The 24779-nt window shown below is 54.8% G+C and overlaps 1 protein-coding gene across 1 annotated transcript in view; it reads left to right on the forward strand.

Annotated features, from left to right (window-relative positions):
- dpp3 (dipeptidyl-peptidase 3) overlaps window positions 1-24779 on the forward strand; it is a 59691-nt gene that overhangs the window by 27616 nt on the left and 7296 nt on the right. The window contains exons 8-16 of the mRNA XM_059955309.1: window positions 4021-4151; window positions 5770-5828; window positions 7502-7696; window positions 10833-10945; window positions 14111-14203; window positions 15520-15579; window positions 18761-18885; window positions 20395-20515; window positions 21265-21444. Of these exons, the coding sequence (XP_059811292.1) occupies window positions 4021-4151; window positions 5770-5828; window positions 7502-7696; window positions 10833-10945; window positions 14111-14203; window positions 15520-15579; window positions 18761-18885; window positions 20395-20515; window positions 21265-21444 (1077 nt within the window). The remainder of the gene's footprint in view (window positions 1-4020; window positions 4152-5769; window positions 5829-7501; window positions 7697-10832; window positions 10946-14110; window positions 14204-15519; window positions 15580-18760; window positions 18886-20394; window positions 20516-21264; window positions 21445-24779) is intronic.

Below are 24779 nucleotides of genomic sequence, written 5' to 3' on the forward strand. Positions count from 1 at the left end.
GTGCCAAATGCAATAAGGAGTTTGGCACTCCCAGCCTCGGCGTGCGTTTCAACCGGGGCCCGAAGCCGGTACCTCTGTCAGCGACCGTGGGCCGACTCGGGCAGCGGGAGGCTGCTGACCGCAGAGGGAGGAAGCTAGATGTGCACGAGCCGGACCTCAAATCGGAGGCGGGGGGGTGGTGGTCAGCAGCTGTCGTCGCCTCAGAGGATCTCCCCTGGGGTCGGCACATCCGGGACATCACAAAGGAACCGCCCCTCGGCTTTCTGGGACGTTTGCGTCGATGCGACGCGACAAGAGATTCTGACAAACTTCTCTCGATGCAGGGTGGCGAGCATTCCAGTAGGTTGCATCACAGCCGGGCGTGTAAACACCATTGCCCAGGAACAGAGGGAGGTGGGCGCCGACCGGCCCATCCCAAACCCCCCCCCACTGAGCACATCTACATGAAACGCTGTCGCAGGAAAGCAGCGTCCATCGTCAGGGACCCCCACCACCCAGGCCGTGCTCTCTTCTCACTGCCGCCATCAGGTAGAAGGTACAGGAGCCTCAGGACCCGCACCACCAGGTTCAGGAACAGTTACTACTCCTCAACCATCAGGTAGAAGGTACAGAAGCCTCAGGACCCACACCTCCAGGTTCAGGAACAGTTACCACCCCCTCAACCATCAGGTAGAAGGTACAGGAGCCTCAGGGCCCACACCACCAGGTTCAGGAGCAGTTACCACCCCTCAACCATCAGGAAGGAGGTACAGGAGCCTCAGGACCCACACCACCAGGTTCAGGAACAGTTATCACCCCTCAACCATCAGGTAGAAGGTACAGGAGCCTCAGGACTCACACCACCAGGTTCAGGAACAGTTATCACCCCTCAACCATCAGGAAGGAGGTACAGGAGCCTCAGGACCCACACCACCAGGTTCAGGAACAGTTATCACCCCTCAACCATCAGGTAGAAGGTACAGGAGCCTCAGGACTCACACCACCAGGTTCAGGAACAGTTATCACCCCTCAACCATCAGGAAGGAGGTACAGGAGCCTCAGGGCACGCACCACCAGGTTCAGGAACAGTTATCACCCCTCAACCATCAGGAAGGAGGTACAGGAGCCTCAGGACCCACACCACCAGGTTCAGGAACAGTTATCACCCCTAAACCATCAGGAAGGAGGTACAGGAGCCTCAGGGCACGCACCACCAGGTTCAGGAACAGTTATCACCCCTCAACCATCAGGAAGGAGGTACAGGAGCCTCAGGGCACGCACCACCAGGTTCAGGAACAGTTATCACCCCTCAACCATCAGGAAGGAGGTACAGGAGCCTCAGGACCCACACCACCAGGTTCAGGAACAGTTATCACCCCTAAACCATCAGGAAGGAGGTACAGGAGCCTCAGGGCATGCACCACCAGGTTCAGGAACAGTTATCACCCCTCAACCATCAGGAAGGAGGTACAGGAGCCTCAGGGCACGCACCACCAGGTTCAGGAACAGTTATCACCCCTCAACCATCAGGAAGGAGGTACAGGAGCCTCAGGGCTTGCACCACCAGGTTCAGGAACAGTTATCACCCCTCAACCATCAGGTAGAAGGTACAAGAGCCTCAGGACCCACACCAGCAGGTTCAGGAACAGTTATCACCCCTCAACCATCAGGAAGGAGGTACAGGAGCCTCAGGGCACGCACCACCAGGTTCAGGAACAGTTATCACCCCTCAACCATCAGGAAGGAGGTACAGGAGCCTCAGGGCTTGCACCACCAGGTTCAGGAACAGTTATCACCCCTCAACCATCAGGTAGAAGGTACAAGAGCCTCAGGACCCACACCAGCAGGTTCAGGAACAGTTATCACCCCTCAACCATCAGGCAGAAGGTACAGGAGCCTCAGGACCCACACCACCAGGTTCAGGAACAGTTATCACCCCTCAACCATCAGGTAGAAGGTACAAGAGCCTCAGGACCCACACCAGCAGGTTCAGGAACAGTTATTCCCCCTCAACCATCAGGAAAGAGGTACAGGAGCCTCAGGACCCACACCACCAGGGTCAGGAACAGTTATCACCCCTCAACCATCGGGCTCCGGAGCTGACGTGGCTGAAGTCAATCACCGCAACACTGAACTGTTTCCACCACTGATGGACTCATCTTCAAGGACTCTACAATTTACGTTTTCTGTATTATTTGTTTGAATCTTCACAGTCTGTTGTCTTTCAGATGGTTTGATTTGATATCAGAGAACGTGTACAGTACACAGCCTGTATTTCTTACTCTTCACAGACATCCTGGAAACGGGAAACTCCATAGACTGTGTTACATACCCCGTGGGTATCTTGTGACTGTCCCATGACCATGATGTAATTGAGTATCTGGTGAACGTGATATAATAGTCTTGTGATGGTGGGGCGATCTATTTTCCAGCCAGTGTGAGGTCACATGATGTAATTTCCCTGCCAGTGTGAGGTCACATGATGTAATTTTCCCGCCAGTGCGAGGTCATGTGATGGCCTGGTCCAACAGGTATAAAGCGGGGAAAGCTGCACTGTGATGCAGGAGTTTTTGTTGAGACGTCCGTAACTCCGTTACGCTGCGTACTTGGTTTCATGACGCAGGTTTGTTTTAAAGTGGAGTTTTAGTTCTTACTGTGAGGTACGTTGTCGTTGTGCCGGCAGTTTAGAAAATCGCTGCCAGGTATGTTTGGTGTATCTTCGGTTTAATTTTAAAGTCTTAAGTATTGGAGAGTGAAGATTTGTTGAAGGGTGGGAACCCGAAGGATCGAGTAAAGTTGGTGTCGTCGGCGGTAGTACAGGATGGACCTTATTGGATCTTCGTTCCGGCAATAGTGACCTGCATCCTAGATAGCCCCTGCATTGTAAGAGCAGAAAGGGTTGGGCGCAGCATTACTCGCCAGGGAAAAGGTCAGTTCCTGCAAGCTGTTTTTTATTTCCTTCATCGTAAATCCTTCGGGCAAGGCTTATCTCGGCTGGGATCAGCAGTAACGTCACGTCGTCGAGGAATTTGTTACGTCAGGAAAGTCTCTCCTAATTGACTGTTTAAATCATTTGGACTTTCGCATTTACCACTTTAAGAACTGTTCGAGTTGCCGTACAGCAGCTAACTTCCGGTCAAGTTAGTCGTTTGTTTACTTTTCATGTTTTGTTGAGCAGAGTTTAAATAAATGTTTATTTATTTATAAAAAGAAACCTCTCACATCTGTATTCATTGTTGCCACATCGTCACAACTGAATGATAGAAATATCAGAACCCCAAAGACTCCCCCCTCCCACCCCAACTCGTGCCAGCAGAGGCACCAACCCCACCCCTCCCCAGACTCCCCCCCACCATGCAAGCAATAGGCAAAGCCCCTCAAAGAGACCTCAATCTGGAGCCCATCAAAAATTGCATCTAACCCAGGCGGGCTCCCACGCTGTGAGGGAGAGTGAGGTCACTCCTGTGACGATGAGAGCAGGAGACTAGGAGCTCCCTGCTCCGATGTTTCGATCTTCCTCATCCCCCCCCCCTCACCTCCCCCCAGGCTCGAGGACCGACAGGCTCCCACTCACCATCGAGGGAGAGGGATCGCTCGAGTACAGGTGCCTTCTACCGACGGCGCACCGCCTGCTGTCTTGACGTTTCAGTCCGCCCCCCCCCCCCCCCCGGCGAAATCGGTGAGGAACCGGCTCGTCCGCGGGTCTTCCAGGCCAGGCAGACCGATCGCCCGCGAAGAACCGACCACCTGGACTCTGGCAGAATCCCGACGACCTGGAAGAGAAAGACGAAGGAGAAGAAGAATATGTTGTTTTGGGGAAGAACTGGAAGACGTCGCCTGAGTCTACAAAAACCCGCTGGCCCGCTGGCCCCAACCCACTCTTTTGCACGGTCGCTGTTAGTGTGTAGCTTTTCATTCATTTTATTGTGTTCCATTTGTATTTCCGGTGAGTGGCGGCCGGGAAATGGTTCCCCAGGGTAGAGTCTGGTGCTTCGATAATAAATTTGATCCTAACTGGCGTTCCTGCCCCTTGTTCCGCAGAGCTACGCCTCCACCCCCAACGTGGAGCAGATGCTGTGCCACTACACCCGGAGTTTCAGCACGGGGTCCATCGAAGCTCACAAGGAAGGCTCCAAGCACTGGATCCGCGATGAGGGGCCCATCGTCGAGAGGTGAGGCCCAAACAGAAACTGGTGCTCTGTGAAAACATTGCTTCTGTGTGCTTCTCCCACTCGGCAGCATTTGCAAGCACAGGAGGAGCTGCCGAAGCATTAATCCACCAGACTGGGATCATGAACAAACATCATCCACTGAATGAGCTCTGCAGAAAGCCGACAAACTTCAATGCAGCCATTTCTCTATCTCTCGCTCCCTCCCTCCTTTCCCCTCTCCCCTCTCTCTCACCCCTCCTTCTCCCCTCTCTCTCTTCCTCTCTCTCACCCCTCCTTTCCCCTCCTTCTCCCCTCTCTCTCCCCACTCTCTCACCCTCCCTCTCTCACCCCTCCTTTCCCCTCTCCCCTCTCTCTCCTCCTCCCTCTCACCCCTCCTCCCCTCTCTCTCACCCCTCCTCCCCTCTCTCTCTTCCCCTCCCTCTCTCTCACCCCTCCTTTCCCCTCCTCCCCTCTCTCTCACCCTCCCTCTCTCACCCATCCTTTCCCCTCTCCCCTCTCTCTCCTCCCTCTCCCCTCCCTCTCACCCTCCCTCTCTCACCCCTCCTTCTCCCCCTCTCCCCCCTCTCTCCCCCCCTCTCTCCCCCTCTCTCCCCTCTCTCTCTTCCCCTCCCTCTCTCTCACCCCTCCTTTCCCCTCCTCCCCTCTCTCTCACCCTCCCTCTCTCACCCCTCCTTCTCCCCCCTCTCTCCCCCTCTCTCCCCCTCTCCCCCCTCTCTCCCCCCCTCTCTCCCCCTCTCTCCCCCCTTTCCCCCTCTCTCTCTCCCTCTCTCTCCTCTCCCCTCTCTCATCGCCTCTCTCCTTCTACCCACCCTCTCTCTCCTCTTTTCTCACCTTCTTTCTTCACCCCCTTGCCACCGTCCCCCTCTCTCACCCTCCCCTTCTCCCTCACCCCTTACCCCCTGAACTTCTACCCCCCTTCACCCTTTCTCACCCACTACACACTCAGCCCTTCTACCCCCTCTCATCCCATCTCTCTCTCACCCCCACTTCCCCCCCTCCCTCAAAATCCCACACACACAAATACTTTCCCTTTCCTGCACCTGCACAATTACCTTCTGTTGTTATGGTTTTATTTAGAGACACGGTACGATAACCGGCCAAACGAGCCGGCTCTGCCCTAATACTCCCACGCGACCTGCTGGCCTCTGGACCGTGGGAAGAGACTCCCACAGCCACGGGGAGAGCGTGCCGGCCGCTCACAGACAGCGGTGAGAATTGAACCTGGGCCGCTGACGTTGTAATAACGTTACGCTAACCGCTAGGGAGAGAGTGATCACACCTTCCCCAGACGGGCATTCTCTCCTCTCGAGGCCGGAGTCCCCTCCTCCCTTAGGACGTCGCTGTGGCCTACTCACTCACAGCAATCCCTCCCCAAGCTTACAGACTTCCATTTTATCCTGGCGTACACCAGGGAGGAATCGTGCTTAACTCTTTCCTTACTGAGGTGAGCCTGTCCAGTCGATCCCTGGCGTTCCCTCCAGAGCTGCTGCCTGACTTGCCGAATTCCTCCAGCGTTTGGGGAGGGGGGGTGTGCGTGTTGCTCGTGACACTACGGAGGTGGGACTGAACAGCGAGGGCGCGATTTGTTTCAGCTGACGTTAACTCTCTCGTTCCACAGTTACATCGGGTTCATTGAAAGTTACCGGGACCCCTATGGATCCAGAGGGGAGTTTGAAGGTACGGCCGAAGACTGGGTTATGTTTTTACCGTGGGTGGGGGTGGGCACCTGCAGAGCCCTCCCCCGGCGAGGATGGGACCAAGGGGCTCGAATTAGAGAGCCCCGTTCCGGGATGGCTGCGTCTCTGTGGCTGACCTGCTCAGCTCGCTGGCTAGGAGATAGGAGAGCGGGGTTGAGAGGGTTAATAAATCAGCCATGATGGGATGGCCAGCGCAGACTCGATGGGCCGAACGGCCTAGTTCTGCTCGTGGATCGAATGATTTTGAAGTTTGAGTAATAATGTGGACGTCGTAGTCCCAGGGGTGGAGGAGGGGTTTGTACAGGCAGAGAGAACACAGTTCTGTTACAGGGTGAGGTACTGTAACAAGGAACACATGGTCCCGTCGGAGGGGTGTGTACAGGGAGAACGCAGTCCCATCGGAGGGGTGTGTATACGGGGAGAACGCAGTCCCGTCGGAGGGTGTGTGTACAGGGAGAACGCAGTCCCATCAGAGGGGTGTGTACAGGGAGAATGCAGTCCCATTGGAGGGGTGTGTGTACAGGGAGAACGCAGTCCCGTCGGAGGGGTGCGTATACGGGGAGAACGCAGTCCCGTCGGAGGGGTGTGTACAGGGAGAACGCAGTCCCATTGGAGGGGTGTGTGTACAGGGAGAATGCAGTCCCATTGGAGGGTGTGTGTACAGGGAGAACGCATTCCCATCGGAGGGGTGTGTACAGGGAGAACGCAGTCCCATTGGAGGGGTGTGTTTACAGGGAGAATGCAGTCCCATCGGAGGGGTGTGTGTACAGGGAGAACGCAGTCCCATTGGAGGGGTGTGTATACGGGGAGAACGCAGTCCCATCGGAGGGGTGTGTGTACGGGGAGAACGCAGTCCCGTCGGAGGGGTGTGTACAGGGCGAACGCAGTCCCATCAGAGGGGTGTGTGTACAGGGAGAACGCAGTCCCATCGGAGGGGTGTGTACAGGGAGAACGCAGTCCCATCGGAGGGGTGTGTGTACAGGGAGAACGCAGTCCCATCGGAGGGGTGTGTGTACAGGGAGTATGCTGTCCCATTGGAGGGGTGTGTTTGCAGGGAGAACGCAGTCCCATCGGAGGGGTGTGTGTACAGGGAGAACGCAGTCCCATTGGAGGGGTGTGTGTACGGGGAGAACGCAGTCCCGTCGGAGGGGTGTGTGTACGGGGAGAACGCAGTCCCGTCGGAGGGGTGTGTGTACGGGGAGAACGCAGTCCCGTCGGAGGGGTGTGTGTACAGGGAGAACGCAGTCCCATTGGAGGGGTGTGTGTACAGGGAGAACGCAGTCCCATTGTGGAGGGAGCACAGTCAGAGTCATCAGGATGAGGGGTCTCAACCCAGTGCTGACTATTTATTCCACTCCACAGATGCTGCCTGACACACTGAGTTCCTCCAGCATTTTATGTTTTGTTAGTGAATGGGTACCGAGGGGGCAGTGCGGGGCGTGTGGAGATCCGGGGCAAGAGACTGGCTCTGAGTGAGCTGGTCTTACTGGTGATGTTGTTGGTAGCTGAGGCAAGTCACCACAAGCCTTGCTGAAAATCCAAGTTAATGTATCGTGCGACTGGGACCATATTCTCCCTGTAACTGTGTCCTCTGCTCACTCTGCCGTTCGGACCTTAATCACCTCCCTTTTCCCTCCCGGTCTCTCCCGCCAGGGTTCGTGGCCGTGGTCAACAAGAACATGAGCGCCAAGTTCTCCCGGCTGGTGTCGTCAGCCGAGCACCTCCTGCCCGAGCTGCCCTGGCCCAAGCAGTTTGAGAAGGACCGCTTCCTGAAGCCCGACTTCACCTCGCTCGACGTGCTGACGTTCGCCGGGAGTGGCATACCGGCGGGCATCAACATCCCAAACTGTGAGTGGCTCCTCCGCCTGACGGGCCATTGGCTTTAAACCAGAGCCCTCCCTCCCTCCCCAGGTTGACGATTCCGGTCTCACACCGTAAGACAGATTTCCCATCCCTCTGAATCCCAGTCTCCTATCAGCCTCTGCTTTAAACACACTGTACTTCCACAGACTCACCGCCCTCCGGCTAAAGAAATCCCTCCTCATCTCTGCCCTATTCTGAAACTGTGCCCTCCAGCCCCAGACCTACATCTCCGAGTCCACTCTTACCTGTCGGTGTTTGGTAGGCTTCAGTTAGATCCCATAGAACATTACAGCACAGAAACAGGCCCTTCGGCCCTTCTTGGCCTTGGCGAACCATTTTTCTGCCTCGTCCCACTGACCTGCACCTGGACCATATCCCTCCATACCCCTCTCATCCACGTACCTGTCCAAGTTTTTCTTAAATGTTAAAAGTCAGCCCTCATTTACCACTTCATCTGGCAGCTCATTCCACACTCCCACCACTCTTTGTGTGAAGAAGCCCGCCCCCCCCAATGTTCCCTTTAAATTTTTCCCCTTCACCCTTAACCCATGTCCTCCGGGTTTTTTTTTCTCCCCTAGCCTCAGTGGAAAAGTCCCCTCCTCATTCTTCTAGACTCCACGGGTACAGGGCATCGAGCGGGCCTCGTACGTTAACCCTTTGCCTTCTGGGCCCACTCTCGTGATCCTCCCCAATGCCAGCACGTCCTTTCTCAGATAGGGGGCTCTCAACAATCAGGGAATCCACACGGAAAACAGAGTCAAGGAAAGAAAAAGTAAACCTTTTTAATAGTGTTAAATAGGAAGAATAGTGTTTAGATTTGACCTAAATATTTAAATTTAATTGTTATTTAAGACTCAACTCTTTCACACGTGGTTAACATGCCGAAGTTTAAAGAAATATTTTGGGGTTCTGGAGTGCTGTTCATAGAATCTTGTAGTAGTCTCGGGGATGTTCACAAGTTTGAAATATATTTACAACCATATACAAGCTTCAGATTCGCCTCCTTACGGGCAGCCACAAAGCAAAGAGACCCAATAGGGGGAAGAAAAAAGACTGTCAAACACCCAGTGTGCAGAAAATTAAATAAATCTATCAGGGGTAAAGCCCGCCCAAATACTGAGCACGTGTACATGAAACGCTGTCACAGGAAAGCAACATCCATCGTCAGGGATCCCCCACCTCCCAGGACATGCTCTCTTCTCTTAGCTGCCTTCAAGAAGGTGAGACAGGAGCCTCAGGACTCACACCACCAGGTTCAGGAACAGTTACTATCCCTCGACCATCAGGAAGGAGGTACAGGAGCCTCAGGACTCACACCACCAGGCTCAGGAACAGTTACTACCCCTCAACCATCAGGAAGGAGGTACAGGAGCCTCAGGACTCACACCACCAGGTTCAGGAACAGTTATTACCCCTCGACCATCAGGAAGGAGGTGCAGGAGCCTCAGGACTCATACCACCAGGTTCAGGAACAGTTATTACCCCTCGACCATCAGGAAGGAGGTACAGGAGCCTCAGGACTCACACCACCAGGCTCAGGAACAGTTGCTACCCCTCAACCATCAGGAAGGAGGTACAGGAGCCTCAGGACTTGCACCACCAGGTTCAGGAACAGTTACCACCCCTCAACCATCAGGAAGGAGGTACAGGAGCTTCAGGACTCACACCACCAGGTTCAAGAACAGATACTACCTCTCAACCGTCAGGCTCCTGAACCAAAGGGGATAACTTCACCCAACCTCACTTGCCCCATCGTCGAACTGTTCCCACAGCCTGTGGACTCACTCTCAAGGACTCTTCATCTCATGTTTTCGATATTTATTGCTGTTTGTTTATATTCGTATTTGGGCCTGTTGTCTCCTCTGGTCTTCTGGTTCACTGGACTGTCATTGATTCTGTTACAGATATTATCCGACAGGCTTGCTGAGTGTGCCCACAAGGAGATGAATCTCTCTGCTGACATGTATGCACTTTGATAGTAAATTTACTTTGAACTCTGAAATCGCGCGAACGATGGATGCAGGCAAATAACGTTCCCGACGGCAAGTCCACGGCCGCGAAGCCAGTCACCGCCGTCGCTGATTCTACCGATCAGGGTCGCCAGCGTTCTGACCCCCGTACAAGAGTGTGGACAGATGAGGCTGATTCAGGAGCCTGTTAAAATCAAAATGTATCATTTTGATATCTTTCACTGATACGCAAAATACAGGCTTCCCCCGCTACCCGAAGGTAGAGCGTTCCTTTGAAGCCGTTTGTAAGCTGGAACGTCGTAAAGCGAAGAAGCAATTACCGTTAATTTATATGGGAAAGATTTTTGAGCATTCCCAGACCCAAAAATAACCTACCAAATCAAACCTAAAATAACGTGAACACATAGTAAAAGCAGGAACGATATGATAAATACACAGCCTATATAAAATAGAAATATTGTATGTACAGTGTAGTTTCACTTATCAAACTTGGAACACAGCGAACCAAAATCGATCGGGAGGGAAAAAAATTGGCACGTACACGCATACGCACACAACTGCCTGCACAAGGCTCCACGGTCATGGTCGTCTTTCTCGGGGTAAACACACGTATAAAGCGGGCGCCCTTTCTTCGTAAAAGCGAAAATCCTCTTGGGTCAGCGAAAACAGGTACTAATGTCAGTCTTTCATAACAGCCAGCTGTTGTAAAGCGAACGTTCGAAAAACGGGGGTGGGGGCCACCTGTAAACTGATAAGAGAGGCTATTCCCACCTCCGAGTGGCTCCCCCCCAACCTTACGAGGGGTGATTGATAAGTTCGTGGCCTGAGGGAGAAGGAGACGAGTCATTAACTTCCAACTACCTGCCGCAGAAGCCCAAGGAGTCCGAAGTCCAGGTTACCCGAAGCACCACTGCAGAGCGTGTACCAGCAGATGTTTCCTGGCCTGACTAGTTCATTACTGAGTCAGTCATTCCCTTCCACACTGATATTAGGGGTGGGAGATGGGGGTTTTACAGTTCTCGTCCCGCCCCCCCCCCCCTCACCATGTCCCTCCACTCTGCAAAGCTCATTCCCTCGTTCCGCCGGCACCCTGCCTCGGAAAGCTCTGCTCCCCTGCCCTCGTAACCCACAGTGTCCTTTCAAACTCACAGACGACGAAATCCGGCAGACGGTGGGCTTTAAAAACGTCTCGCTCGGGAACGTGTTGGCAGTGGCCTACTCTACCCAAAAGGAGAAGCTCACCTTCCTGGAAGAGGAGGACAAGGTCTGGACACGCGTGTCTCCCCCCTTCCCTCTCGTGTCTTTGTGCGTGTCTCTCTCCTTCCCTCTCGTGTCTTTGTGCGTGTCTCTCTCCTTCCCTCGTGTCTTTGTGTGTGTCTCCCCCCTTCCCTCTCGTGTCTTTGTGTGCGTGTCTCCCCCCTTCCCTCTCGTGTCTTTGTGTGTGTCTCCCCCCTTCCCTCTCGTGTCTTTGTGCGTGTCTCTCTCCTTCCCTCGTGTCTTTGTGTGTGTCTCTCTCTCCTTCCCTCGCGTGTCTTTGTGTGCGTGTCTCCACCCTTCCCTCGTGTCTTTGTGTGTGTCTCCCCCCTTCCCTCTCGTGTCTTTGTGTGTGTCTCTCTCCTTCCCTCTCGTGTCTTTGTGTGTGTCTCTCTCCTTCCCTCTCGTGTCTTTGTGTGCGTGTCTCCACCCTTCCCTCTCGTGTCTTTGTGTGCGTGTCTCCCCCCTTCCCTCTCGTGTCTTTGTGCGTGTCTCTCTCCTTCCCTCGTGTCTTTGTGTGTGTCTCTCTCTCCTTCCCTCGCGTGTCTTTGTGTGTGTCTCCACCCTTCCCTCTCGTGTCTTTGTGTGCGTGTCTCCCCCCTTCCCTCTCGTGTCTTTGTGTGTGTCTCCCCCCTTCCCTCTCGTGTCTTTGTGTGCGTGTCTCTCTCCTTCCCTCTCGTGTCTTTGTGCGTGTGTCTCCCCCCTTCCCTCACGTGTCTTTGTGCGTGTCTCTCCCCTTCCCTCTCGTGTCTTTGTGCGTGTCTCTCTCCTTCCCTCGTGTCTTTGTGTGCGTGTCTCTCTCCTTCCCTCTCGTGTCTTTGTGTGTGTCTCCCCCCTTCCCTCTCGTGTCTTTGTGTGCGTGTCTCCCCCCTTCCCTCTCGTGTCTTTGTGTGTGTGTCTCCCCCCTTCCCTCGCGTGTCTTTGTGCGTGTCTCCCCCTTCCCTCTCATGTCTTTGTGCGTGTGTCTCTCTCCTTCCCTCTCGTGTCTTTGTGCGTGTGTGTCCCCCTTCCCTCTCATGTCTTTGTGTGTGTGTCTCCCCCTTCCCTCTCGTGTCTGTGTGTGTGTCTCCCCCCTTCCCTCTCGTGTCTTTGTGTGCGTGTCTCCCCCTTCCCTCTCGTGTCTGTGTGTGTGTCTCCCCCCTTCCCTCTCGTGTCTTTGTGTGTGTGTCTCTCTCGCATGTCTGTCTCTGAGTGTTTCTCCATCTCTCTCTTTAATGACTGTGTGTCTCTCATGTGTGTGCGTGTCTTTTTCTGTCTTTAGTGTCATTCTCTCTCTCTAGTGTCTGTGTGTGTCTCTGTCTCTCTAGTCTCTGTGTCTGTCTCTCTAGTCTTTGCGTGTGTCTCCCTCGCATGTCTGTCTCTGTGTGTTTCTCCATCTCTCTCTCTTTAATGACTGTGTGTCTCTCGTGTGTGTGCGTGTCTTTTTCTGTCTTTAGTGTCTGTGTCTCTCTCTCTCTAGTGTCTGTGTGTGTCTCTGTCTCTCTAGTCTCTGTGTCTGTCTCTCTGTCTAGTCTCTGCGTCTGTCTCTCTAGTCTCTGTCTGTGTGTCTCTGTCTCTCTAGTGTCTGTGTGTGTCTCTCTAGTCTCTGTGTGTGTGTCTGTCTGTCTCTAGTGTCTGTGTGTGTGTGTCTGTCTCTCGTCTGTGTGTCTGTCTCTCTGTCTAGTCTCTGTGTCTGTCTCTCTAGTCTCTGTGTGTCTCTCTGTCTCTCTAGTGTCTGTGTGTGTCTCTGTCTCTCTAGTCTCTGTGTCTGTCTCTCTAGTCTTTGCGTGTGTCTCCCTCGCATGTCTCTCTGTGTGTTTCTCCATCTCTCTCTCTTTAATGACTGTGTGTCTCTCGTGTGTGTGCGTGTCTTTTTCTGTCTTTAGTGTCTGTGTCTCTCTCTCTCTAGTGTCTGTGTGTGTCTCTGTCTCTCTAGTCTCTGTGTCTGTCTCTCTGTCTAGTCTCTGCGTCTGTCTCTCTAGTCTCTGTCTGTGTGTCTCTGTCTCTCTAGTGTCTGTGTGTGTCTCTCTAGTCTCTGTGTGTGTGTCTGTCTGTCTCTAGTGTCTGTGTGTGTGTGTCTGTCTCTCGTCTGTGTGTCTGTCTCTCTGTCTAGTCTCTGTGTCTGTCTCTCTAGTCTCTGTGTGTCTCTCTGTCTCTCTAGTGTCTGTGTGTGTCTCTGTCTCTCTAGTCTCTGTGTCTGTCTCTCTAGTCTTTGCGTGTGTCTCCCTCGCATGTCTCTCTGTGTGTTTCTCCATCTCTCTCTCTTTAATGACTGTGTGTCTCTCGTGTGTGTGCGTGTCTTTTTCTGTCTTTAGTGTCTGTGTCTCTCTCTCTCTCTCTAGTGTCTGTGTGTGTCTCTGTCTCTCTGTCTAGTCTCTGCGTCTGTCTCTCTAGTCTCTGTGTGTCTCTGTCTCTCTAGTGTCTGTGTGTGTCTCTCTAGTCTCTGTGTGTGTGTCTGTCTGTCTCTAGTGTCTGTGTGTGTGTGTCTGTCTCTCGTCTGTGTGTCTGTCTCTCTAGTCTCTGTGTGTCTCTCTGTCTCTCTAGTGTCTGTGTGTGTCTCTCTAGTCTCTGTGTGTCTGTCTGTGTCTCCCTAGTCTCTGTGTCTGTGTGTCTCTCTGTCTCTCTAGTGTCTGTGTGTGTGTCTCTCTCTAATCTCTGTGTGTCTGTCTGTGTCTCTCTAGTCTCTGTGTGTGTATCTCTAGTCTCTGAGTGTCTGTCTGTGTCTCTCTAGTCTGTGTGTGTGTGTGTCTCTGTCTCTAGTCTCTGTCTGTCTGTGTCTCTCTAGTCTCTGTGTGTGTCTCTGTCTCTCTAGTCTCTGTGTGTGTCTCTCTGTCTCTCTAGTGTCTGTGTGTGTCTCTGTCTCTCTAGTGTCTGTGTGTGTCTCTCTGTCTCTCTAGTGTCCGTGTGTGTCTCTCTGTCTCTCTAGTGTCTGTGTGTGTCTCTGTCTCTCTAGTGTCTGTGTGTGTGTCTCTCTGTCTCTTTAGTCTGTGTGTGTGTCTCTATCTCTAGTCTCTGTGTGTGTCTCTCTCTAGTGTCTGTGTGTGTGTGTCTCTCTAGTCTCTGTGTGTATCTCGCTCTCTCTGTGTATCTGTTTGTTTGCCTGTCTATGTTAGGTGACTCCTGTACACCCAGTCCAGAGCTGAGGCCATTCTGCCCCTTGGATGCTGCTGCTGACCCTGTCTCCTTGCTCTCACAGGACCTGTACATTAAGTGGAAAAGCCCCTCCTTTGAGGTGCAGGTTGGCCTCCACGAGCTGCTGGGACACGGCAGTGGGAAGCTCTTCGTCCAGGTCAGTGGGCATTTTCCAGAGGGTTTACCCGCCCCTCTCCCCATCCCATTCCTCCCGTAGAGCACGACTCTCCCACCAGTCTGGCTAGAGGTGGGACTGGTCTGCCAATGGGGGTGATGTCCCCAGTCCCCATGCATCGATCTTCCTGCCCTGGGCTTTTCCAGGAACAGAGGGAGGAGAGGGTGTCCTCGAGGTGGCTGAGGGGGAGATGGTCCCACCCTGGGGGTCCTTGTCAAGGTGGGTGAGGGGGAGATGTCCCACCCTGGGGGTCCTTGTCAAGGTGGGTGAGGGGGAGAGGAACCCACCCTGGGGTTACCTGTCGAGGTGGGTGAGGGGGAGAGGAGCCCACCCTGGGGGTCCTAGTCAAGGTGGGTAAGGGGGAGAGGAGCCCACCCTGGGGTTACCTGTCGAGGTGGGTGAGGGGGAGAGGAACCCACCCTGGGGGTCCTAGTCAAGGTGGGTGAGGGAGAGAGGAACCCACCCTGGGGGTCCTTGTCGAGGTGGGTGAGGGGGTGAGGAGCCCACCCTGGGGGTCCTAGTCAAGGTGGGTGAGGGGGAGAGGAACCCACCCTGGGGATCCTTGTCGAGGTGGGTGAGGGGGAGAGGAACCCACCCTGGGGGTCCTTGTCGAGGTGGGTGAGGGGGAGAGGAGCCCATCCATGGGGAACTTGTCGAGGTGGGTGAGGGGAGTGGAACCCACCCTGGGGGTCCTTGTCGAGGTGGGTGAGGGGGAGAGGAACCCACCCTGGGGGTCCTTGTCGAGGTGGGTGAGGGGGAGAGGAGCCCATCCATGGGGAATTTGTCGAGGTGGGTGAGGGGGAGAGGAGCCCTCCTTGCTGAGGTGGGTGGGGGGAGAGGTGCTCACCCTGGGGAGGGTCAGTCATTGTCGAGGTGGTTGGGGAGGGAGGGATACAAGGTGAGTGGGAGTGGAGAGTGGACTTTGTCCCCAGAGCAGGCGCGGCTAATTCAAGGGGCCGTTATTTGAAGGTGGTAGGAGGAACGTGTGTGTGTGTGTGTGGGGGGGGGGTGTAAAACACGTCACAGTCACAGAGGACACGGTCAGTGACCAGTGTTAGGTACCGGAGTGGGCCGTACCCATCTGCTACAAGGTTCGACGTGTCGAGCGTTCAGAGAAGCTCTTCTGCACCCCACTGTGGTTATTTGAGTTACTGTCGCCTCCCTGTCAGCTCGAACCGGTCTGGCCAATCTCCTCCAGCGGCCCTCAATGGAGGAGAGCCCTCCTGGGGAGCCTTCGTGAGGGGAGGGTCCGAGACTTACACTCTGGTATAATCCGCTCTTCTCCCCCCTCCTTCCAGGACGACAAGGGGAAGTTCAACTTCGACATGGCCTTGGTGAATCCGGAGACGGGCGAGACGGTGAGTGACCACGCGTGCACGCGCGCGGGGTCCCCGGCTAAATGTCGGGGGAGGCTCTTCGGCCCGTCACAAGCCGACAAGCCCTCGCTGTGGCCAGCTCTTTTCCGACAGCCAAGTCGTGAGATATGTTGTTTTGCTGCACCAGTACGTTCCAATAAATAGTTTTAAAAAAAACTTTATTATACTTGGCTGTTGCCCATGCAGCGGGTTCTATTTCTCCCCACCTCACCGATGTCCGAGGGAAGGGCAAGTGCCGATACGGCTTGGCACCAGTGTCGTCGCAGAGGCTGCCAGAGTGAAGATGGAAACAACATCAAGCTGCCACAGGGAGCCCGGTTCCGGATTTCTTCCTCAGGGTTTACTCCCGAAGCCTTTCCCGTGGGTGTGTATGGCCGTGAGGCAGCGGAGGTTTAAAATCAGAGTTTCCCTTCTAGGCGGGCTGCCGTCCAAGGTTGACGAGCCCCAGCTGCCTGAAGCAACTGGTTTTGAGTCACCAGTGGCCCGCCTGCCTTTGCCCCTTCTCTTGTCAGTAGAAACGGTTCCGCCGGGCCTAGCAGCTAAACCACACGTGAAGGCCAAGAGTTGGACTTGGTTGTCAGAGGCTGTTAGAGACGCACAACTTTTGGAGCACTTTATAGGCAGTGGGAGCTTATCCCCACTGCCAACCCCCCCCGGCCGTGACAGCCTTAGGAACCTTATATAATTAGTGCAAAAACAGAGCAAAAAAATGAGTGAGGTTGTGTTCGTGGTAGAATCAGATGGCAGAGGGAAAGAAGCTGTTCCTGACACCGTTGTGTGTGTTTCTTCAGACTTCTGTACTTCCTCCTTGACGGTAGCAATGAGAAGAGGGCATTAAAAGAGGGAGGAGATTGCTGAGCCTCTGGCGATGATCTTTGCATCATCAATGGGGACGGGAGAGGTTCCGGAGGATTGGAGAGTTGCGGATGTTGTTCCCTTATTCAAGAAAGGGACTAGAGGTAGTCCAGGAAATTATAGACCAGTGAGTCTTACCTTAGTGGTTGGTAAGTTGATGGAGAAGATCCTGAGAGGCAGGATTTATGAACATTTGGAGAGGTATAATATGATTAGGAATAGTCAGTATGGCTTTGTCAAAGGCAGGTTGTGCTTTACGAGCCTGATTGAATTTTTTGAGGATGTGACTAAACACGTTGATGAAGGAAGAGCAGTAGATGTTGTGTATATGGATTTCAGCAAGGCATTTGATAAGGTACCCCATGCAAGCTTATTGAGATAGTAAGGAGGCATGGGATCCAAGGGGACATTGCTTTGTGGATCCAGAACTGGCTTGCCCACAGAAGGCAAAGAGTGGTTGTAGGCGGGTCATATTCTGCATGGAGGTCAGTGACCAGTGGTGTGCCTCAGGGATCTGTTCTGGGACCCCTTCTCTTAGTGATTTTTATAAATGACCTGGATGAGGAAGTGGAGGGATGGGTTGGTAAGTTTGCTGATGACGCAAAGGTTGGAGGTGTTGTGGATAGTGTGGAGGGCTGTCAGAGGTTACAGCGGGACATTGATAGGATGCAAAACTCGGCTGAGAAGTGGCAGATGGAGTTCAATGCAGGTAAGTGTGGGGTGGTTCATTTTGATAGGTCAAATATGATGGCAGAATATAGTATTAATGGTAAGACTCTAGGCAGTGTGGAGGATCAGAGGGATCTTGGGGTCCAACTCCATAGGACACTCAAAGCAGCTGCACAGATTGACTCTGTGGTTAAGAAGATGTACGATGTATTGGCCTTCATCAATCATGGGATTGAGTTTAAGAGCCGAGAGGTCATATTGCAGCTATATAGGACCCTGGTCAGACCCCACTTGGAGTACTGTGCTCAGTTCAGGTCGCCTCACTGCAGGAAGGATTTGGAAACCATAGAAAAGGTGCAAAGGAGATTTACAAGGATGTTGCCTGGATTGGGGAGCCTGCCTTATGAGAATAGGTTGAGTGAAATCGGCCTTTTCTCCTCGGAGTGAAGGAGGATGGGAGGTGACCTGATAGAGGTGTACAAGATGATGAGAGGCATTGATCGTGTGGATAGTCAGAGGCTTTTTCCCGGGGCTGAAATGGTTGCCACAAGAGGACACAGGTTTAAGGTGCTGGGGGGTAGGTACAGAGGAGATGTCAGGGGTAAGTTTTTTACTCAGAGAGTGGTGAGTGAGTGGAATGGGCAACGGTGGTGGAGGTGGATACGATAGGGTCTTTTAAGAGGCTTTTGGATAGGTACATGGAGCTTAGGAAAATAGAGGGCTATGGGTAAGCCTAGTCATTTCTAAGGTAGGGACATGTTTGGCACAACTTTGTGGGCTGAAGGGCCTGTATTGTGCTGTAGGTTTTCTATGTTTTCTAAACTAATTCAAAGTACGGGAGTCCGAAATCTGGGTCTAACTGTGTCTTTTACTTCAAGCGTGACGCGCACATATCGCGGTAGCGTGATAACGTAAGCAAGTCACATATTTATACATATAACCCATAATGAATTATTTAAACCAACAAGAATGCTTACTCAAACAACATAGTCACAATATTACTGAAGTATCAGATAAGCAACGGAGGGCCGGGGCGAAGGGGGTGATGGATGTCGCCTTCAGAAAGAATGCTCGTGGCTGGGAGGCCACTGCCCGCGAGTTTGCAACTCTCTGCAGCTTTTCCCGATCCTACGCCCTGGCCTCCTCCGCGCCGGTCAGAATGCTCTCCGTCGGAGAGTGGGGGTCAGCTCGGGGCCGTGGGAGAGGTCTCCAACCGGGGTGGGGGCGGCGCAGTTACGAGATCGGAAGTGGTCACTTAATACCGAGACGTGGAGGAAATCTCCTCGTGCTGGGGGACGGGGGACGTGCGGAGTTCTCTCCCCTTTTGGAGATTTAAGAAGAAAAGAGGCAAGCTTTATTCGTCACGCCTACATCAAAGCATGCAGTGAAACCCATCGTTGGCGTTAACGGCCGACGCGGTCCAAGGATCGTGCTGGGGGGGCAGCCCGCAAGCATCGCCACGATCCCAGCGCCAACGTAGCATGGCGCCGTAACGCGTTCCGCTAGCCGCCAAGCTGATGTGCAGTGCTGAATCCGTCCGGGGGAGGGGGGCCTAGTTCATGCCAGAGGCATGAAACTGGGAGGGTTTCTGCTGGTGGTCCAGACCCTCACCTCCCTTGTTCTAACCCCTCACCCTCAGGTTAAAAGCTGGTACAAGCATGGCGAGACCTGGGACAGCAAGTTCTCCACCATTGCCTCCACCTACGAGGAATGCCGAGCCGAGTGTGTTGGCTTGTATCTGTGCCTCAACCGGGAGATACTGAAGTAAGTCTGACGAATGGCCTAATTTTATTTACAGAAAGTCCCCGGGTTACAAACGAGTTTCATTCCTGAGTCTGACTTTAAGTCAGATTTGTACGTAAGTCAGAACAGGTACATCCGGTATTATTTAGCGTCAGTTAGTCAAACGTTTGTCTTAGTATATAGTATACCTTTCTATGCATATAAAACATTTATATAAGAAACATATGTATTTCAATAATTAAACCACCGCGTTGCTTAGTAATAATTGCAGCTTTCATCGGGGCAGGGCCTTTCACGTGCTCCATTAAAATTGTTCCGATCGTTGACCGACTGTAGCCTAACGCTTTTCCAATGACAGATGGCGTTTTGCCTCTTCCCGATCGCTTTATTACTTCCACTTTATTTTCAACCGCAATCGTTTTCCGCCAACGGAACAGAAAGACGGCGGGTTCAGCAGCAGCCGCGGGTGGCGGGTCCGGAGCTCCTCCGGGTCCTAAAGTCCACCCGCACTGAGACAGGTTAAATGGGACTGGCTGGAAAAGAAGGGGTCAGGGTGAATCTAGCTAAGAAAAGTTTAAGCCAAATACAAAGTTACACACTCAACACAGCGTCAACGGCCAACGACTTAAAACGGCAGACAGCATTCTCCTTCCTCAAGCTGACGAACTTCTAATATAATATAATATAATATAATATAATATACAAACTTATAATAGGCTTTCTGGCAGGCCATTTGTAAGTAGGAGATGTTCGTAACTCTAGAACACCCTGTATCTAGAGATACAGTGTAGAACAGGCCATTTCAGCCCAGTCAGCCACAATACTATTTAGTTTAACTAAGCTGAAAGCTTTTTGTCGATGATTTTCGTCCATTAGCAGTGCCTGAGGCCTCTCACTTAAGTGTCCAGCAACAATCAGCCAGTGTTGATGGACTCCAGTTGCCCTGATACCGTCTCCCCATGGTCGTACTGTCCTGGTGAAATCTTTCACCGTGCTCGTCCCTGACAGCGCCAAGTTTGGTCTAAATGGGAAGTCAGGGAATTAATCTTTTGGGGACATGTTACACTTCACGTTGCATTCCACGGTGAATGATATACAGAGATTCCTTACGGATGGTGCCAGAACTGAAGGCCGAACTCCGGACCTACCGTGCCCCCCCCCCCCCCCCCGTTTAGATTTAAAAGATACCCCGCAAGCCCACGCCGGCCAGTTATGCCCATGTGGCCAAGCATCCTGGTTTCCTGTGTGGAAACCGGGTCTTCCGGAGGAGACACACATGATCACGGGAGGGTGGGGGGGGGGAGATGTACAAACTCCACACAGGCAGGGAATTGAACCCAGGGCGCGACGCCACTATAGGGGGCATTGCCTTGCGAAGATTTGTGCACAATGGCGATGATTTCCACAGAGTCACCAAAGTCTTGGGGACGCTTGAACGAGTGATGCGTACGGAGAAACGGGCTCCCTCTGTGGAAGGCCTTGGAATTGCCCTCCCTCACGGCCTCCCGCTTCTCTCTTGTTGGGCTGTAGGATCTTTGGCCACGAGGGAAGCGATGCTGACGACGTCATCTACGTGAACTGGCTGACGATGGTGCGGGCAGGGTTGCTGGGCTTGGAGTTCTACACCCCGGAGAACCAGAAGTGGAGGCAGGTGAGTGACGCGCCATTCAGCCCGTCGGTGCTGCTGCCCCATTCCATCAGGGCGGATCTATCATCCCGCTCTCCCCGTAGCCTCTGAAATGACTGACCTCCGCTTTAAATCTGCCCAATGGCGTGCCGTCCGAGACAACAGATTCCACAGATTCACTACCCTCTCCCTCAAGAAATCCCTCATCTCTGTTCTAAAGGGACGTCCCTCAGTTCTGAGGCTGTGTCCTCTGCTCTCAGACTGGCTGACCCAGTCTGCTCCGGCGTTCAATCATGGCCAATCCATTTTCTGCCCCTCCTCAACCCTATTCCCCAGTCTCATGAGACCATAAGGCATACGAGCAGACTTAGGCTATTTGGCCCATTGAAGTGGACTCCTCCGCTACAGGAAACAGCCTCTCCTATGGCCTCTCACTCGCCTCTCACTCTTCTAAGCTAATCTTCTAAACTCCAATGAGTTTAATTGGGAATGCAATCTCCAGAGTAATCTTCAACTTGCAAGCACGAGTTTGAGGATAAATCTTCAGGGGAAGATTAGGACCCCCCCGAAATGGAGTGGGACGGTGGGTTAGTATGTTTGCAGATGGCTCAAAGTTCGGTGGCGTCGTGGAGAGCAGAGAAGGTTGCCGTAGGTTACAACGGGACATTGGCGGGAGACGCAGTTCAGTCTGAGAAAAGCGTTAGGGGATTCACTTTGGAAGTTTGAACTTGAAGGTGGAGACACAGCCTGTTACTCATTCCCCTTTGCCCCAGGCTCACATGCAGGCCCGCTTCGTCATCCTCCGGGTGCTGCTGGAAGCTGGCCAGGGCTTCGTCACCATCCGGCAGACCACCGGGGCCGACGGTAAACCGGACGCCATCATCACCCTCGACCGGAGCAAGATCGCCACCGTCGGCATGGCGGCTATCCAGGCTTTCCTGAGGAAGCTGCAGGTAAGCAGATCCACCAGCCCCCAAGCCACCCAATCACCCTGTCCATCCCTCCCCGCTCCTCTCTCTCTCCTCTCCTCCTTTCTCCCTCCTCTCCTCCTTTCACCTCCCCCTTCCCATCCCTCCCGGCTCCTCTCTCCCTCCTCTCCTCCTTTCACCTCCCCCTTCCCATCCCTCCCCGCTCCTCTCTCCCTCCTCTCCTCCTTTCACCTCCCCTTCCCATCCCTCCCGGCTACTCTCTCCCTCCTCTCCTCCTTTCACCTCCCCCTTCCCATCCCTCCCCGCTCCTCTCTCCCTCCTCTCCTCCTTTCACCTCCCCCTTCCCATCCCTCCCGGCTACTCTCTCCCTCCTCTCCTCCTTTCACCTCCCCCTTCCCATCCCTCCCCGCTCCTCTCTCCCTCCTCTCCTCCTTTCACCTCCCCTTCCCATCCCTCCCCGCTCCTCTCTCCCTCCTCTCCTCCTTTCACCTCCCCTTCCCATCCCTCCCCGCTCCTCTCTCCCTCCTCTCCTCCTTTCACCTCCCCTTCCCATCCCTCCCTGCTCCTCTCTCCCTCCTCTCCTCCTTTCACCTCCCCCTTCCCATCCCTCCCCGCTCCTCTCTCCCTCCTCTCCTCCTTTCACCTCCCCTTCCCATCCCTCCCCGCTCCTCTCTCCCTCCTCTCCTCCTTTCACCTCCCCTTCCCATCCCTCCCCGCTCCTCTCTCCCTCCTCTCCTCCTTTCACCTCCCCTTCCCATCCCTCCCTGCTCCTCTCTCCCTCCTCTCCTCCTTTCACCTCCCCTTCCCATCCCTCCCCGCTCCTCTCTCCCTCCTCTCCTCCTTTCACCTCCCCTTCCCATCCCTCCCCGCTCCTCTCTCCCTCCTCTCCTCCTTTCACCTCCCCTTCCCATCCCTCCCTGCTCCTCTCTCCCTCCTCTCCTCCTTTCACCTCCCCCTTCCCATCCCTCCCCGCTCCTCTCTCCCTCCTCTCCTCCTTTCACCTCCCCCTTCCCATCCCTCCCCGCTCCTCTCTCCCTCCTCTCCTCCTTTCACCTCCCCTTCCCATCCCTCCCTGCTCCTCTCTCCCTCCTCTCCTCCTTTCACCTCCCCCTTCCCATCCCTCCCGGCTCCTCTCTCCCTCCTCTCCTCCTTTCTCCCTCCTCTCCTCCTTTCACCTCCCCCTTCCCATCCCTCCCGGCTCCTCTCTCCCTCCTCTCCTCCTCTCTCCCTCCTCTCCTCCTTTCACCTCCCCCTTCCCATCCCTCCCCGCTCCTCTCTCCCTCCTCTCCTCCTTTCACCTCCCCTTCCCATCCCTCCCCGCTCCTCTCTCCCTCCTCTCCTCCTTTCACCTCCCCTTCCCATCCCTCCCCGCTCCTCTCTCCCTCCTCTCCTCCTTTCACCTCCCCTTCCCATCCCTCCCTGCTCCTCTCTCCCTCCTCTCCTCCTTTCACCTCCCCCTTCCCATCCCTCCCCGCTCCTCTCTCCCTCCTCTCCTCCTTTCACCTCCCCTTCCCATCCCTCCCCGCTCCTCTCTCCCTCCTCTCCTCCTTTCACCTCCCCTTCCCATCCCTCCCTGCTCCTCTCTCCCTCCTCTCCTCCTTTCACCTCCCCCTTCCCATCCCTCCCCGCTCCTCTCTCCCTCCTCTCCTCCTTTCACCTCCCCTTCCCATCCCTCCCCGCTCCTCTCTCCCTCCTCTCCTCCTTTCACCTCCCCTTCCCATCCCTCCCCGCTCCTCTCTCCCTCCTCTCCTCCTTTCACCTCCCCTTCCCATCCCTCCCTGCTCCTCTCTCCCTCCTCTCCTCCTTTCACCTCCCCCTTCCCATCCCTCCCCGCTCCTCTCTCCCTCCTCTCCTCCTTTCACCTCCCCCTTCCCATCCCTCCCCGCTCCTCTCTCCCTCCTCTCCTCCTTTCACCTCCCCTTCCCATCCCTCCCCGCTCCTCTCTCCCTCCTCTCCTCCTTTCACCTCCCCCTTCCCATCCCTCCCCGCTCCTCTCTCCCTCCTCTCCTCCTTTCACCTCCCCTTCCCATCCCTCCCCGATCCTCTCTCCCTCCTCTCCTCCTTTCACCTCCCCCTTCCCATCCCTCCCCGCTCCTCTCTCCCTCCTCTCCTCCTTTCACCTCCCCCTTCCCATCCCTCCCCGCTCCTCTCTCCCTCCTCTCCTCCTTTCACCTCCCCTTCCCATCCCTCCCCGCTCCTCTCTCCCACCTCTCCTCCTTTCACCTCCCCCTTCCCATCCCTCCCCGCTCCTCTCCTCCTTTCACCTCCCCTTCCCATCCCTCCCCGCTCCTCTCTCCCTCCTCTCCTCCTTTCACCTCCCCCTTCCCATCCCTCCCTGCTCCTCTCTCCCTCCAATCCTCCTTTCACCTCCCCGCTCCTCTCTCCGTCCTCTCCTCCTTTCACCTCCCCCTTCCCATCCCTCCCCGCTCCTCTCTCCCTCCTCTCCTCCTTTCACCTCCCCCTTCCCATCCCTCCCCGCTCCTCTCTCCCTCCTCTCCTCCTTTCACCTCCCCTTCCCATCCCTCCCCGCTCCTCTCTCCCTCCTCTCCTCCTTTCACCTCCCCTTCCCATCCCTCCCCGCTCCTCTCTCCCTCCTCTCCTCCTTTCACCTCCCCTTCCCATCCCTCCCCGCTCCTCTCTCCCTCCTCTCCTCCTTTCACCTCCCCTTCCCATCCCTCCCTGCTCCTCTCTCCCTCCTCTCCTCCTTTCACCTCCCCCTTCCCATCCCTCCCTGCTCCTCTCTCCCTCCTCTCCTCCTTTCACCTCCCCCTTCCCATCCCTCCCCGCTCCTCTCTCCCTCCTCTCCTCCTTTCACCTCCCCCTTCCCATCCCTCCCCGCTCCTCTCTCCCTCCTCTCCTCCTTTCACCTCCCCTTCCCATCCCTCCCCGCTCCTCTCTCCCTCCTCTCCTCCTTTCACCTCCCCCTTCCCATCCCTCCCCGCTCCTCTCTCCCTCCTCTCCTCCTTTCACCTCCCCCTTCCCATCCCTACCCACTCCTCTCTCCCTCCTCTCCTCCTTTCACCTCCCCCTTCCCATCCCTCCCTGCTCCTCTCTCCCTCCAATCCTCCTTTCACCTCCCCGCTCCTCTCTCCGTCCTCTCCTCCTTTCACCTCCCCCTTCCCATCCCTCCCTGCTCCTCTCTCCCTCCAATCCTCCTTTCACCTCCCCGCTCCTCTCTCCCTCCTCTCCTCCTTTCACCTCCCCCTTCCCATCCCTCCCTGCTCCTCTCTCCCTCCAATCCTCCTTTCACCTCCCCGCTCCTCTCTCCGTCCTCTCCTCCTTTCACCTCCCCCTTCCCATCCCTCCCTGCTCCTCTCTCCCTCCAATCCTCCTTTCACCTCCCCGCTCCTCTCTCCCTC

Source organism: Hypanus sabinus, chromosome 31, assembly GCF_030144855.1.
Source record: "Hypanus sabinus isolate sHypSab1 chromosome 31, sHypSab1.hap1, whole genome shotgun sequence".
Classification (NCBI taxonomy): Eukaryota; Metazoa; Chordata; class Chondrichthyes; order Myliobatiformes; family Dasyatidae; genus Hypanus; species Hypanus sabinus.